This window comes from Suncus etruscus, chromosome 7 (assembly GCF_024139225.1).
Source record: "Suncus etruscus isolate mSunEtr1 chromosome 7, mSunEtr1.pri.cur, whole genome shotgun sequence".
Lineage (NCBI taxonomy): Eukaryota > Metazoa > Chordata > Mammalia > Eulipotyphla > Soricidae > Suncus > Suncus etruscus.
In genome coordinates, this window is record NC_064854.1 from 6,018,440 (window position 1) to 6,035,904 (window position 17,465).

Sequence of the window (17,465 nt, forward strand, 5' to 3'; positions counted from 1 at the left end):
CAGGGGTCAGGGCTATGGTTATATTATTGATGTGGGAAAGTGGTATAGCTCTACATTTAAATCATAAACTCAAATACCCAGAAAACTAGGTTTATGATACAAACACCAAATTTTGTAATGTGCCAGTTACACCGGTGGCAGGTCGGGTTAAGGATGGGGGGGGGGATGATGGAGTATAGGAACACTAGCAGAGGGCCTTGACCTGATAGTAAGATTGGTGTTAAAATGTGATACTCATACAATTAAGTCATCAATAACATTTTAAATCACAATTCTTTAAAAAACATTTTAAGAAAGAAGGAATGGCAGCACTGAAACTGAAGAGGTAATAGAACAGCTAAGGTGCTTTCCTTACACTCAAGGAAATCTCTGTCTTGATCACTTCCACAAGTAATTCCTGAGCACAAAAGAAAAAAGAAGGAAGCTCTTTGACTTGACTGTTATAGAGACAAGAAAGTGTATCAAGGGATTACAAAGAAGGTGAAGAAATCACTATACAATATACAATACACTATACAATATTTATCAGTTACAGGGAAAAACAGCATGCTTGTTTAAAGAGTCCTGAGTTAATTTTTAAGTGAAGAGAAATAATGAATATACATTCAATTCATATGAAAATTAACAGTTAAAATGTTCTATATTGTGTGAGTTTTCAGTACGTTAGTGGTTTTAAGGGTGCAGTTTTTTAAGTAAAAGTCATAAAAAGTGATACAGCTCTAAAAATGCTACCTGAAATACAAGTAAAATTTAATTAAATTGCTGCTTTTCCATAAGCTCAAGTCCTTATTAATTTTTCTCCATTTAATTTCCTTGTATTCCATTAATATTTAAATTTAATTCAATCTCAAAAATCATAAATTAATAGTTGTAAAAGGAAGAGTCTTCTGTACAAATTCAAGAGGCAAAAAGTGCGCCAAGCAAAATAGACCCTAACAGAATAATACCAAGACATATAATAATTTAATGGCAAAAAGAGAGAGATGGACTCTTTAAAGCACTATGGAGAATAAAAGCCTTAACCCTAAAAGAAAAATAACATAAGAATGAATCCAATCAGATCTACCATTTAAAACAATTCAAGCAAGAAAAGATTGGAATAACATATTCAAATTACTGAATGAAGGAAATTTTCAACCTAGAGTCTACCAGTATAACTTAGTTATAAAGAGGAAGGGATATAAAAAAAACTCAGACAAAAAAGAACTTGCAACATTTATGCTAACCAAACTGACTCTAAATGAAATAATTAAAGATAAGTTATATAAACTAAATACTCAATTGTAACAGCAACAACCCTATGCAATATAATTGCACAAGAGCTTTTTCTCTCATTTGTTTTCTTAAATGTCAATGGACTAATTTCTCCCATCAAAAATCACTGAGTAGAAGGTTGGATCAGGAAACAAAACCCAGCCTTTTGTTACTTGCAGGAGACACATAAAAATCACAGGATAGATACAGGTGAAGGGTAAAAGGATAGAAAATAATTATACAAACCACTGGGCAACAAAAAATGTTGTAACAGCCATATTTATATTAGACCACATTGCATGCCATTGATTGAACCCAGGTCCATCCTGGATCAGCTGCATGCAAGGCAAAAGCCCTACCACTGTGCTACTGCTCTGGCCCCTAAGTGGAAGAACAATTTTTTTAATAAATACATCAGATAAAAGTTTGATATATGGGGCCAGAGCGATAGCACAGTGGTAAGGCATTTGCCTTGCACACATATGACCCAGAACAGACCTGGGTTCTATCCCTGGTGTCCCATGTGGTCCCCCAAGCCAGGAGTGATTTCTGAACATAGACCCAGGAGTAAACCCTGAGCATAATAGGTGAGGCCCACCACCCAAAAGTTTGATATCTAGGATATACAAAGTAATCACAAATGTAAACTCCACAAGGAAATGAAAAAACACTTCTCTAAGAAAGACCAACAGATGGTTATCAGACACATGAACAAATGCTCATCATCACTTCTATTTAGGGAAATCCAAATCAAGACAACAATGAGGATGACATCTATCAAAAATACTGCAAACAATCTGTGCTGGTGGAGATGTGGTGAGAAAGGAACTCTAGCCACTGCTGGTGGGAATGCTATCTGTACCAACCCTTATGTATAGCAGTCTGGAGGATTCTCAATAAACTCAAAATCGAGCTACCATATGACCCAGAAAGACCACTTTTGGGTATCTCTATCCTCAGGACAGAAAAACATTCATCATGTACATATTCACAATTCATTGCAGCACTCAGTACTAATAGCTAAGATTTGGAATCAAGGTAGATGTCCAACAACAGATGAGTCTATCATGATGATGTGGTACATAATATACAAAGGAATACTACATAGCTGTAAGTAATGTTGTAGTCAAATAATTTATTGCAACACGGATGAAATTGGAAGATAATATGTTAAATAAAGTAAGCCAGGAGAAGGATAAATACAGTATATCACTTATAATGTGGTATTTAGAATACCCGCTTGAAGAAATGCAATGGTTTAAATGGAATTTGTCTTGAACATCCTTGGCTCAGAATAATACGAGAAGAAAATAAATTGCCTTGCAAAGGAGAAACATAAATAAGAAAGGATGTGGGGGCCAGAGCAGTGGCACAAGTGGTAGAGAACTTGCCTTACACACTCTAACCTAGGATGGACCTTGGTTTGATCCCCCGGCCAGGAGCGATTTATGAGCGCTTAGATAGCCAGAACCCCTGAGTGTCACAGGGTGTGACCCAAAAACAACAACAACAAAAAAAAAAAAGAAAAAGAAAGGATGTAAGCCAGTGGCCATGTTGTTTCAGTTGCGTTGGTATTGCTAAAAAAAAGATAGAATAAATATGAAGCCAAAATAAAATGATGATGAAATCAAGAAACCGAAATTTTAACAATCTAAACTTAAAATGGGCCTTCTAGAATGTCATGCTGAGGAGAAGGGAGTATAGCAATGGTTTGGGATGAGATCAGGAAACATTGGTAGAGGTAGATCAACATTGGTGGTTGGATTGACACTGATTCATTCTGTCTGAAACCCAACTATGAAGGACTTTGGAAATCAGAATGGTTTCAAAAATTTAAATAAAATAAAAAGAATACTAGGAAGCTTCCTAATAATCTTCAAGGTTACACTATTTCTATGTAGTGAAAAGCAGGGCTTCAATCTACATCAATTGGCCTTGAAAAAGTTTACTACCAGAGATCATGAAAATTCTGTTTTCCCTAAAAATTAACATTACTATTTGTGGTTTACTAACCACAAATCTCTGAAATCGTCCTGCTGCAATTCATTGTTATCAATTATTTCATTGATTTTTTTTTTCAGGTAAAAACAAGAACAATTCCAAAACGTGTGTCACACACACACTGTGCAGAAAGACCTCAAGAAGTGACCGTTTCACCTCTTAACCCTGTAGAAAGTTAAGCCCCGAAGATATAACCTAATAAAGCCCTATCCCTGATGATGATTTAGAACTACAAAGAAAAAATAAAACAAGGTCAATGACAATAGAATCAAGAAACTCAAACTACAACAAGCTAGACACAAAAGGGACCTGTTACACTGGCAGTCCAGGGGACTAAGGGTGGAGGTATGGGAGGCATGCTGGGAACTAGGATGTAGAGGAGGTCCACACTGGTAGTGGGAATGCCCTAATTCACTGTCACTATGTACCTGAAATGTGAAATATTTGTAATTCACATTGGCCTCAATACAAATTATATATACAAAGGGTATGGATGGTTACAAAAGTTTATCTTCTAACCCAACTGAAGAAAACTTTAATTAGTGTTTAATAATCTAGAAAAAATAAGCAAATAATAAATAAACTTAGGGCCGGGCGGTGGCGCTAAAGGTAAGGTGCCTGCCTTGCCTGCGCTAGCCTTGGACGGACCGCGGTTCGATCCCCCGGTGTCCCATATGGTCCCCCAAGCCAGGAGTGACTTCTGAGCTCATAGTCAGGAGTAACCCTGAGCGTTACCGGGTGTGGCCCAAAAACCGAAAAAAAAAATAATAAATAAACTTAGTCATTTTGACAAATAATTGAAATAACTCTTTCAAGTAAAAATGAGGAAATTAAAAATAATACAGAGAGTCTCAGTAGCCTATGAATGAAACTGAAAATCAAATTAGTAACATCTAATAAAAGGTAAACAACTTTATTTTTTTAAATATTTTAAAAGAGAAGTAATAAAAAAAGTGATTGAGAGGGAAATGAGGATATTTTAAGAGATAATGCTGTCAATTTCCCAAAGGGTCCAGCTTATAGTTATAGAAATTCATTAAGGACCATAAAAGAAGGAAATAGAAAGAAAGGATGATTGAAGAAATAAAGGCTAAATTTTTTTTTTACTAATTTGAAAGAGAACTCTTTTATCTCAGAGGACTAAAAGAACCTCAGCTTCAAATCATACAGATAAAATAAACATATTATAATGAAAAAGTTTATAATCAAAAAACATGATCTCGGTGATTATAAAAAAGACAAGCTCACATTATGGAGTTGGGAGCAGTTTTGCATCATGTTTTTCAAATTAAATATATAAACATTAAGAAAATAGAGTAGTAAATTAGAAGCACTGAATGAAAAATAACGTTTAGAGATGAATCATGTGCCTTGAAAGGTTATCATTTAGATTGAAATAGGGATAAAACACTATCAGGCAAACAGCAGTTGAGGGCAAGTGCAGCATATAAAGGAACAATGCTAGGAATAGCGAAAGGCCTTGTATACAATGCAAGATTGAAATGTCAAAAAACAACAGCATTTTTCATAGATAAATGCAACAAACTCCTTCACATCAATAATCTTTCTAAATAGCAAAACACAATGGACTGAATTCTCCCATAAAAGCACAGAGTATCTGGAAGAATCATAAACAAAATTCGCTATTCTCCTGTTTATAAGACACACACTTCTCTCCGATGATAATCACAGATAAATGCAGACTTGAAGTGAAAGTTTCAGCCCCAGGTGAATGGGCCTGAAACATGGGCTCTGAGAAAATCAATTAAGAAAACAACACAGGGCTGGAGAGATAGTCCAGGGCGTTTGCCTTGCATATGCCTGACCTGAATTCAATCTCCAATATCCCATATGGTCTCCTAGCTCACCATGAGTGATTCCTGAGTGCAGAACCAGATGAAACCTTGAGCACTGCTGGGTGTGACCCAAAAACAAAAAGGACGGGAGAGGAGCAGAGAGATCAGATGCTAACACGATGTCTGATTTTATGCATCCCTTTAAATGTTGATAATATTACCCTTTTATATCTGATACAATTTGTACATTCTATTTTCTCCTCATGAAATGTAATTACATTACAAATACTTTATTAAAGGAAAATATGTGAAAATATATATCACAATAGGGAAATTAAGTCACGGACTCAAGGCTTACTAACCTATTCATTGCTAGCTGAGCATCTGTTGTTGGCTTTGCTTGTTAATCTTATGTGGCTACTACGATAGTTTTACATTTAATTTGGTTTATCTCTACTTGGAAGTAAGTATTAACATTATACTGCTGCAAAGGTCAGAGCTTTGAGAATCTCTGAAGATAAGCTCATAAATTCAAATGGCGACCATGATGGTTTGTGTATTCCATGAATGATGGAATTTCTGAAAGTAGAGAGAGTGGTGCAAGATGGCAGCTCTGGCTCCGCATAGTCCCTGGAGATGTCAGTCACAACATGGGCATAACTGGAGTATTTTTTGGTAGCTTCTAGTCTCAGCAGAGATTAGTGGAAAATTGGTGAAGCAGGACATTGGCATGGTGGCAGTTGTAGGGTGGGTCTGCATTTTCAGCTGTCAGGACTTCACCAGGGGTTGGGAGAATACATGATCAGCTTCTATTTTGGAATGTCCAGTTGATTTTGCTGCTGGAAAATGTGCCATATGCCATGGAGAAGAATGTGTATTAAGTTTTTGATGGGTGGAGAATCCTGTTTCTATTCATCTTAATTCATTTTGTTCACAAAGTATGACTTATTTGTTTACTGATTATCTGGTTGTTCTATTCAATGATGAAATTCAGGTATTAAAATGCCTTACCATCATTTTATTGCCATCAGTTTACCTCTTTAGGAAAAACAATTATTTTATAAATTCACAATCTCTTGAAATGTACTTATATGTAGATGGATATGCTGAGGGAAATTAGAGGGAGAAATATAGACATAAAATAATCGTACTCATTTTTGGAATATTTAAAAAAAAGACTGTATGGTATAAATATCTAGATACAATAGAGATAATGGTCAGGAGGAGACACCAAGGTAGGACTCTCCAAGAGATAGAGTCCAAGGTAGGGAGTAAAATTAAGTCACAAAAGGAACCACTATGATCATGATAGTTGGAAATCTGAACAAGAACTTGGTACTGAAAGGAGATAAAGATATTAACATATTACAGATCCGTGTCTAAAAGGGAAAAAAAAGACAGGGTGGAAAGAAAAGAAAAATGTCTGTCGCAGGGGTAGCCAAAAAGGTCAGAGAGGAACTGGGGACACTGGTGACAGGAAATGGGCATTAATAAAGGGTAGTAGTGTACATTACATGGCCGAACTCATTCATTAACAATTTTGCAATTGTGGAAAATAATTGTATTATGAATGACCTTGAAACCTTGATGTTTAAATAAAGTAATGTAAAAGATTATAAAATCAAGTACATTTTCCACTCATTACATTAGTTGATTTCACAAACAGTAATTAACTTTGAGATTATTCAAATAAGATCCACAAAACACTTCTTCCATGACTGAATGGAGAGGCATACATACATAATTGCAATTCATCAAATGGAAATGTAACTTTTATCTTATGTGTAGAAGAATTCTTTTGATAAAAATGCACGCACTTCAAAATTATTAAACTTTAATTTCAACTGATAATTCTATTTTTGTTTGTTTGGAGACCACAACCCTGCTTTGCTCAAGGCTCTGAGCTAAAGTATAATACTTGGTCATCCTTGAGGATCCAAATGAGGTGCCAGGTATGAAGTTGGGTTGGCCACATGCAAAGCAAATGCTCTACGACTGTACTACCTGTAGCCCCAATTATCAATAATTAGGAATTATTTAAAAATTATGGTAATTGAGATTTTTTCTAGATTATCAACCTCTAGCTAATTAAATATCATTAAGTTTTAAATATATAGATAAAATAAAGATATTCATACACATGTACATAAATGAAAACACAGGCTCTTATTTAAGTAGAATAATCATCCAGGGGGTGTGGAGTGATAGCACAACAGAAAGGGTGTTTTCCTTGCACACAGTTGACCCGGCTTCTATCCCTGGTATCCCATATGGTCCTCTGAGACCACCAGGAGTCATTTCTGATTGCAGAGTCCCACCAGGTACGGCCCTCCAGAAAATTATTTAGGTTGCACTTGATTACAATCTTCTAAAAGACAGGTTCATATGGAGCACTGCTGTGAGGACAGTAGACAAGCCTGAATGTTAGACACTTGCAAGTTTCCACATTATATTAGCAAATGTCTAGTTGAATAATGATGTTATTTTGTTTTTGTTTGGCTATTGGGGCCTCATACCTGGTAATGTTTCAGGAGTATCCATAGAGTAACTCCTTGTTGAAAACTCGGGAATTATTCCACCAAACTATTGTGCTACCTTTGGTTATACGGAATGTCAAGGATTGGAACTGGGTCAGCCACAAGCAGAGTAATTAACTTACTCACTGTAGTAATTCACCTGCCCTGTGACTAATGCATGTTAAAGCACAGAAAAGCACAAAGTGAAATATGAGAAAATTGAACTTATAGTATCAATTAGTCAGAAATATTTTGTGGGCATTGAAATTATTTAGTAGAAGCCTAAAATGTGCATATTGAATGTTTCATCATTTCAAAATATCTATTTACTATACTGTATTTTGAATTGTGAATAATTTACCGCAAATTTTTTTGAATACGTTACCACAAAGTTATGTCAAACAGCCTTTAAATGCATGTGATTGAAAAATAGAAAATTTACAGAAGTAATTGGGTAAGATAATGTCATATTGATCCAGTAAGAAACACGATTCTAAAGAGTGGTATTTTGACAGGAAAGGGAGAGAATACAGTTCTCTCCCTATATATTTTTACTTATTAAAAATAAATATTAAGGGGCTGGCGAGGTGGCGCTAGAGGTAAGGTGTCTGCCTTGCAAGCGCTAGCCAAGGAAGAACCACGGTTCAATCCCCCAGCATCCCATATGGTCCCCCCAAGCCAGGGGAAATTTCTGAGTGCTAAACCAGGAGTAACCCCTGAGCATCAAACAGGTGTGGCCCCAAAAAACAAAAATAAATAAATATTGAAAATAAATTAAATATAGACATGTACATACATGTGAACACAGGCTCTTATTTAAGTAGAATAATCATTCATGGGGCTGGAATGATAGAACAGTAGATAAAGTGTTTTCCTTGCACACAGCTGACCCAGAAGACATATATATATATATATATATATATATATATATATATATATACATATATATTATATATGGTGTATATGGATATATGGTTGAAATATGGTAGATCCTATCCTATATAGGATAGGATCTACCATATATATATATAGGATCTACCATAGCATCAGACAGGGATTCTAGTGATGAAGCTGAAAAACAATAGACACCAAATGTGTATTTTTCCATGAGCTAGAAATACACTCTACTCAAGAGCCTTCAGTGATAACTTACAACAGTGAAAACCATTTTGAATTTAGATAAGAAAATTCATGTCTTTTGATTTAAGCATTAGAGTTGGTGGTAATTTGGTATAGTGCCTTAAGAATCAGTTGTACCTACGAGTTGCTATGTAGTATTTTTTGCGACAGCTGAGATTTCAACAATAAACAAAATATCAACCTTTGTGGAATTTATTTTTGATTTATGTTAAACACAATAAACACAATTGAGAATATATTTTCTTATATATGACATATTTAAATGGGTAAATAAAAGGGAAAGCCTGAGAGAGATCACATTAAAATGCTGCAATTGATTAATGGAAGGGTTGTTTTGAAAAGACCAACTAGTTTCATGGTTTTGCAGATGTCTGAGGAATGAACATTTCAGGTGAAGAACACATCAGTGCAGAGGTCCTAAGATTATATTATGAATGGCGTAGTCATGGAGGTCTCTGTAAACATAAGAGAATAAATAAAGTGTTCAGTGAGTATTTAAAAAGGCCTATATATCTATGCAAGCAGAAGATCAGGTAGAAAGCCAGAAGAAAGATTTTAGATTATTCAAAGAACCTGATGACAAAGTTAGCAGATGAATTAGCCAACAGAGATATAAACTGTATATAAATTTATATAAAATTTATACAAATTTTATTAAAATTTATATACAAATATATAACTTGACTGAGGAGATCTGATATTGGCAATTTGTGCCTAGTATGAACACAATTCTGTGAATCTTCTTCTGGTAAGTTCTATACAAAGACAGAGATGTAGCAGAAGTACCATATGTTAGAAATTTTGTTATACTTCTGTCGTCTTTTAAATGCATATTTAAGATGCTATCTAAGGCACAAACTCTTAAGCTAATAGTGTATGAATAGCTTATATCACATTAATATATTATTTAATAATAGACATCATAGAATGCACACTATTTAGAGTAAATACATATTTTAATTTGAACTACAGTTTCCCTATTTCAGTCAATTGCTTTGTCTGTAAAGACATGAAAAATTAATTTAAATTTTTTTTTTAATTTTTTAAAAAAGACATCAAAAATTTTGGGCATCAGATAGTGCCTGCTTTAGAATAAGAATGTAGCAGAGAATCAGCATAATGATTGGCTGATGATCAGAGGTTTTATCTCCTTACCCTGTGTAGGCTCTTCATAATCTCTTCCTTTTAGTCCCGAACTCTTCGCCTGATGTAAATCCTTATAATCTAGATTTTTGTTAAAGAATGAGTGAATGAACACAAAACTCTTGGGATACATCTTAAGATACATACCTCAAGGTATCCAGTATTATCATGGGATTGGTATTATTATGTGTATGGTCTATTTCTAATTTTCACTTACCCCACTGGTGAACCGTCTTCTTTCTTTTCTACAGCATGAACGCTTGAGATAGTCTTTCACCTTCCCAGAAAATGGGACTTTTAACTTAATATAATTCAAAAGACAATGCTTGAGCTGTCCTAACGTTCTGTCATTTTAAAGTCTCATGAAAAATGTTATAAGCTTGTAAACCACTAAAATATTCTTAGAACATTTATGAAAATTGGTTAAAGTTAAAGAGAAGCTAGTATAAGTCAGGTCCAAATTGGGAGTTTCTTTAAAACAGCAAAGTATTTAATTAAAAATTAATTGAATGTTCTAATACATATGCATGAAAACTAATTTGCATCACTTCATTATTTCAGAATGCTGCAAAGAGGAGAATCGGAAGAATTTGCTTAAGAAATGTTTTTTTATAGACTATTCAAACCAAATAAAATTAAATCTTTGCATCTTGAAAATGTACTTTGGAAATATCTAAATATTAAAAAGTTTGATTTAGCATATTATTTTAGACTGATAAAATATATGGACTTAGTATATAGTTCAAGCCATGCCTTGAATGTGTGAGACTCTGGGATTTATCCTTGGTATCATGAGGGCAATTATATTATTGATGAGGGCTAAATAATTCTTTTATATATCTAAGCAAAGATACTCTATCAGTTAAAGATTACTTACTGAAACTATTATCTGACTTGTAAAAGCAGTCTGCTCAGAATTCTTAAAAAAAAATATGGAGTTTGTTTAAATGTTTTAGTTGTATGACCTTAAACCCAAAGTTTTTACTACAAACACTTAAAATATAAATTCAATGGCATTTTTGACATAAACATAACATTTCACCTTTGGTTGCATTCATCTGTGATATGGTAGTTTTTATGTTAGATTTCTTTTTTTCTTTCTGCTTATAGTCCAAGAGCATATCTTGAAAGATAAACTTAACAAATATATCAATTGAAAGATAGGAAAAGAATCCCTGAGGGCAAAATGCATCAGAGCAAAGGTCAATTAATTTTTAACCTTTTCAAACCTTAAAAGACATGGAGCTGTTGCATTATTGCTTTCAAAGTATCCTTTATTATGCAAGGAAAAACACTGCAAAAACACAAGACAGAACACATCTAATTCATTCATCATATTATAGACATAACATATTTATTTTATTAATTCAACAGCAACAAATGATTTATCTTTCATTTTGACTAGCAGTTACATAAAATTGAAAAAATTAAAGCTGATTTTTAACATTGTTTGATTAGTATAATTCAACCAGTCTATTAAAAACCATTAATTATTGACTTAATTCCTACCTCTGATTAAAGTTCTAGCATAAAGTGAATACAGAAAGATAAAATTATCTGAGATATGAATTTTATATCAATGTGACCAAAAAAGTCACTCTTTAGTGACATGAGTTTGATTCAAAAACTTAATTGAATAATGAAAGTTTAATAAGTTTAATAAAGACTTCAGAAAATGTTGTTTAAAGGTTGGCAAATGTTTCAATTCAAATGCATCTACGCAAATATTCTGGAAATTATTTTTAGTAGTATTTTACCAGTGATAACGTGCAAAATATTAACCTTAAAGTCTTTTAGAGTTTGCTTCTAGATTGAAGATCTAAAATGCAATTAAAACAGTAATTGTGAGATTAAACAACTTTTAGGAAATTGAAGTTTAGAAATACATATTTAGTTTCTATGCACTGTGTTCATTTTTCTTATATAATTAGAGGACAATTGAATATTTTCTTAAGTCAGTGATATTAAACCTGAAATGTGCATCAGATTTCTAGATTTCTTTAAACCCATATTACATATACCAGCTTTAATCTATATTAAGTCTGAGATATGACCTAAAGGATTACATGTTTAAAATGTCCCAAAGAGAGACTGACAAAGTTCATATTAAGACAACTACAGTAAAAATCAGACTTAGAGGAAATAATCCAAACATATTCTCAAGTTATATTTATTTTTATATCTCTATAAAATCTGTAGTATTTTGGAAAATATTATTAATGGTAAAATATACCTGTTTTGAATACAAGTAAGACCCCAGGTTTGAACTGTAGTACTAAAATATACTACAATGAATTTCCAGTGTAGCCAGGGTGATCGGGCCTGATGGCCTTTAGCACTGCAGAGTTCTATTCAGCATAGCATAGTCTAGTTTGAGAACTAAAAGATCAGGTTTGCATAGTTGGGCCAAGTAGCAGCTGGAGTGGCCCTGAGCCTCTGAGCACAAGATCTACTAATAAAAAAGTCAAAGTTAATTAAGAGAACTTTGCAAAATGGTAAAAACTCTTTAGTTATGTATTTTTAGGTATATGTTGTTTAAAAACGTTTTGTGCCATAATATGAAAACAATGAGCAAACTTTTGCATGCTTATTCTGATGTGATTGATAATATTTACTGAGGAGATAACAACCCTAGGTGCCATATATTTCTTTAGATATTGTTTACAAAAGTATTTAATGAGATATTAAGGCATAGTAATTTAGAGTTATTCTTAGGTGGGTTTCAGGCATACAATTTTCTAACACTAATCCCACTACTAGAGTAAATTATCCTCCAATAATATACCCAGATTCTATTCCATTCTCCATTTCCATAACAGTTTGGAATGAAATTAAATGTTCAAAGAGAAGGTTCTTTAATTCTTGTACTTCAAAACATCCCATTGTGGACTCCGTTAATCCTACTTTGCTTCTCTCAGGAAGAAATTGGCTCCATTGTGGAATGGCAAAGAGAGTAAGTGTGAATTTTATAAAAGTTTATACAAAAAATTACTATCAATCACTATTAGATTTTTTTGTTGTTAGTGGGGGCCAAAATAGATGTGTTCAAAGCTTATTACTGATTCCATGCCAATCTTGGTGGTGCACAGGGGACCCCAGAGGATGTCAGAAATCAAACCTGGATGCCAGCTAAATGCCATACCTGTTGTATTATTTCTCCAGCCCAAATGTTGAATATTAGTTTACAAGTATTTCAAGTTAACCAAGTAGAAAAATTTTGCTGATGACAGAGAATATTCAACTCCTAAGTGTTTAACATATGAGTATATTTAATAAAAAATAAGTTTATTCTCTTAATATCTTCTTTACTGCAAGGGACGTGGTTGATAATTATCAGGAGATACGTGGAGAGTAGAAGGTGTACTTTGCTGCTGCTCAGTGGCAAAATTAATAAATACCTGAAATAAAAAAATAAATAGAGCAACATTATCTCTGCACTAAGTCATCACTCACAAGGGGCTCAGGGGACCATAAGTGGTACAAGAGATCCACCCCATTCTTTATATCTCTCTAGCTATACTCTAAATTTTTATAGGGAGTAGAAGTATCCTTCTTTTCATAAATGCACAAACACAACAAATTCTCTACTAAAACGTCATAAAACTGTGCTGAAAACTGTGATCATAAAACTGGGAATGCTAAGCATTTCTGGTTAATTTTTCAATAACCTAAAAATGCTACATGCTTTAACCATTGTTTTAGATAATTATTTTTTCAGGTTTTGGCCATACCCAGTGATGCTCAGGGGTTATGCCTAGTTATGTGGTCAGAAATTGCTCCTGGATCAAGGGACCATTTGGGATGCTGGGGATGGAATCGAAGTCTATCCTAGATCAGCCACATGCAAGGCAAATGCCCTACCACAGCGCTATCGCTCTTGCCCCTTTTTTTTGTTTTGTTTGTTTTGTAATTACTATAATAAGTTGATTTGGTATGTCTTGTATATACAAAAGAAAAAATAGTACTTTATCCTTTGGGGAGAAATCTTAATATTTACTATTAAGAACTTTTCTATATAAGAATATTAGTCAAAAATTTGTTTTTTTTTGTTTTGTTTTTTAGATTTTGGGCCACATGAGGTGACAATCAGGGGTTACTCCTGGCTATGCACTCAGAAATCACTTCTGGCATGGGGAACCATGCAGGACACCAGGGATCAAACCCAGCCAGGTTCATCCTAGGTCAGCTGTATGCAAGACAAACACTCCCACTGTGCTATTGTATCAGCCCCTAGAATAGACTTTTTTGGGGGGTTGTTTTTTAATTTTTTATTTTTAATTATGAGAAAAAAGACGCAAAGAAAGAGGACAAGGTAAAGTTACAGTGGAAGGACAATCACTTTTAAATGGATTTTACATTCCTTTTATCAGTGTCACAACGATTGTTAATTATTAAAACTAAAAAAGTGTCACAGTGAAACTATAATTTGGAAGGTAAAGTATGGAAGTATGGGTAAAACACAATAAACACATTGGATCAAAATCAGTAACAAAAGATCCTTTTAGTGGAGAATAGTCAATAAACAAATTATAAGACTCAACATATTTGTTCAAATTTATTAAAAATAAAGAGGCTTAATTAAACACATGATTACCTTAAGAACTAATATGGCTGTATTTAAATCAGTTATGTCAGTCAGGCCATCAAGGTAAACTAAGTGCAATATAATGATCCTTTTAAACAACATACCTGATCCAAAGTGGTTTGATTAATTGAGTAATATTTGATATTCAAGATGGCCTTATTGCTCTCGAGAACTGTGAAAAGATCGGCTAAGCACACCCATCGTTTGGGCACATGATATTCCAATAAATGAAGGCGTTGCCCCTAGAAATGAAAACAAAAATATGTATCACGGGATTAACAACTATTAAGGATAAATGATCAGAATATATTTTATTGCAAAAGAAATTATTTGAAATACATATTTTAATATCAGATAGGATTTGTTTTGTGAGCTGCCAATGAATCGTTTTGACTTTACATTAGCAACGTTTAAAAGAACTAAACACTGTGAGATACAGGTCAGGAATCATTCCCTATGTGAAATGTTATTCCCTATGTGATCTCTTCAACAAAAACAAGGAAGAAAAAATGAACAGGCAAAGTGACACTATAGTTAGATAACATTCATAAACGTTAATATGGAATAATAGTAATATAGGAAAGAATCCTCAGCTTCAAACTTGTTCTTGATTTAGGTCCCAGATGTTTTTACTGTTAAATGAAGAAGACTTGTGCTGGAGAGAGATAGCGCAGCAGTAGAGTGTTTGCCTTGCAAGCAGCCAATTGAGGATGGACGGTAATTCGAATCCCGGCATTTTATATGGTCCCCGTGCCTTTTCTGAGCGATTTCTGAGCACAGAGCCAGGAGTAACCCCTGACTGTTGTTGGGTGTGACCCCAACACAAAACAACAACAACAAAAATGAAGAAGACTTGATGATACTCGAGCTTCATTTTTATTTTTATTTGTATATACAGGTATCATTCCCGCTATTTTTATTTATATTTCTAAATACATGGACTTTTTAAATATGTGTTGTGTATCAGACCATGTGTAAATTTAATGAAATAAAAATTGTAAAATGTTTCTGTGATAGGCCCTGCTGGGTGAAAAAAGAAGGCATAATATTCTAGTGAATGCCCCCAAATACTTCATTTAGCTAAAAATTGTGGGAAGCTAGAGAGATAGTTGGTAATCATTTGCTTTACATTTGGCTAACCCAAGTACATCCTGGAACCCTATATAAACACTTGAACACTGACAGTGCAAACCTAGTAGAAATTCCAAAGTCATGGGTGTGGCCCCCAAACCAAATAATAATAATAATGTTTTATTAATGTTCCTACCTTTGGAAATACTAAGAAGTGAGAGAGGTGAGTAAATGGAAAAAAGGTACTGCTGCCCCACTGGTAAACACTGGATACCCATGGTATTAGAAAAGGAGACTATATTGATGTCTGTAAGTTCCAGATATTTCCACAGCCTTCTAAGTCTCCTTCCTCACAATTACTTGATTGAAAAATTGGTTTAATACCTAGTAGACACCCAGAAATAAAGGAGAAGACTATGAAGCCTATACAAGAACTTAGGGCCAAAAATACTAAGAGATATACTGGCAAGAACTTTATCCCTTAACACTAGGTCCTGGCAAACAAGTAAATTATTTTCCTCATAGCATTATATCAGAATAGGGAACATTACTGAGGGCAAAATTATAAACTGACTGTGACCTTGGAGAGCCATTGTATCAAATCAAAAGACTGAAGAAAATGACCCTGTACTACAAACCCAGGACTTTATCTATAGCTTTCAGAGCTCAACAGACATAAAAAAGCATAAAGTTCATCATGCTTAATGAATAAAGGTTATAATCTGAAACATTCTACTAGGACTAACCAGCTCTTTAACTAAAGTCAATGACTTTAGAATTATTACAATGAGAAATCTAACATGTGTAAGGAAATGTGTGGACAGGAAGTGAAAGAAGCATGAGAAAAATATGAGAAGGAAAGGAGAAAACTACAATCAGAAGTGATAGTACTGAAGAAAATGTAAATGAAATAGACAAATCAGTGGAAGAAATCCTTAGAAGTAGAATAAGAGAAGCTGAGGAACAGGTCAATTATCTCAAAAAGACATTGTATGAAACCATTATAAAGATCAAAATGACCAAAAAAATAAAATAAAATAAAAATAATAAAATAAAGACCAAAAAGTGAAAAAAATCTTAAAAATTAAAAATGTATTATTATGGGATTAAATAAAAACAAATTAAAGGAACTCCAAATAAATAGGATATTAAGACCAATAAAGAACTACTTATCAAAGAAATAATAACTGATTTCCCCGGGTGTTGCTTGACTCTGAATTTGAGAAGATCAATGGGTTCTAGCCAAAATAATTCCAAATAGAAAAATTCCAAGTCAATGTAACCAAAATGACAAAAACCAAGACAGAGAGTACTGAAATAAAGAAGATAAATTAATAAACACAAAATATATCACATGAGACTAATGTATTATTAAATGCGAGCCTATATGTAAGAAGAGAATAGTTAAATATAGTAAAAAAAAAGTTAATTTGATTAAAGTAAATTGCAAGTATACCTGAATAAACTAAAAATGAATACAAACAAGAATAATCTCCTTAGGTACTTATCATTCAAATTTGAAAGAATAATTTGGACAAGGAAATGCGTAAATTCATAGCTTTACCCAGGGGAAGCAGTCTAGAGTCCAGCAAGGATGTTTGGATCCCACTGGAAGACCCAGTCAAACTTAACCTTTCATATAGAAGAGTCTTGTATAAAGGTTGCTTCCTATAATTCAGTTTCCAAGTTACCTTATCAACTCTGAGAAGAAAACCGAAGTGGAATATATTGAATATGGTATATGGTCATGTGTAGCATCTACTCTTTTAATCTCACACTAAAGAAACCAATAATCCCATGGAAGTTTACAACGCTTGAACAATCCCCCAATGCCTCTAGAATGTAATCACAAAGCACAATCTTAGGCGAGTATACTCTAAAATTAAATATAGAAAATAGTAGACATAGTGGTGAAGATGAAGATGTATAAAAATCTACCAAATGCAAGAAATGAAGATA

At 33.6% G+C, this 17,465-nt stretch overlaps 1 protein-coding gene across 1 annotated transcript in view; it reads right to left on the bottom strand.

The window, feature by feature from the left end:
* Positions 1-13,155: 13,155 nt before the first annotated feature.
* Positions 13,156-17,465, bottom strand: part of ABCA13 (ATP binding cassette subfamily A member 13) — a 288,890-nt gene continuing 284,580 nt past the window's right edge. Inside the window, 2 exon segments of the mRNA XM_049777030.1 lie at positions 13,156-13,248; positions 14,540-14,677. Of these exon segments, the coding sequence (XP_049632987.1) occupies positions 13,156-13,248; positions 14,540-14,677 (231 nt within the window).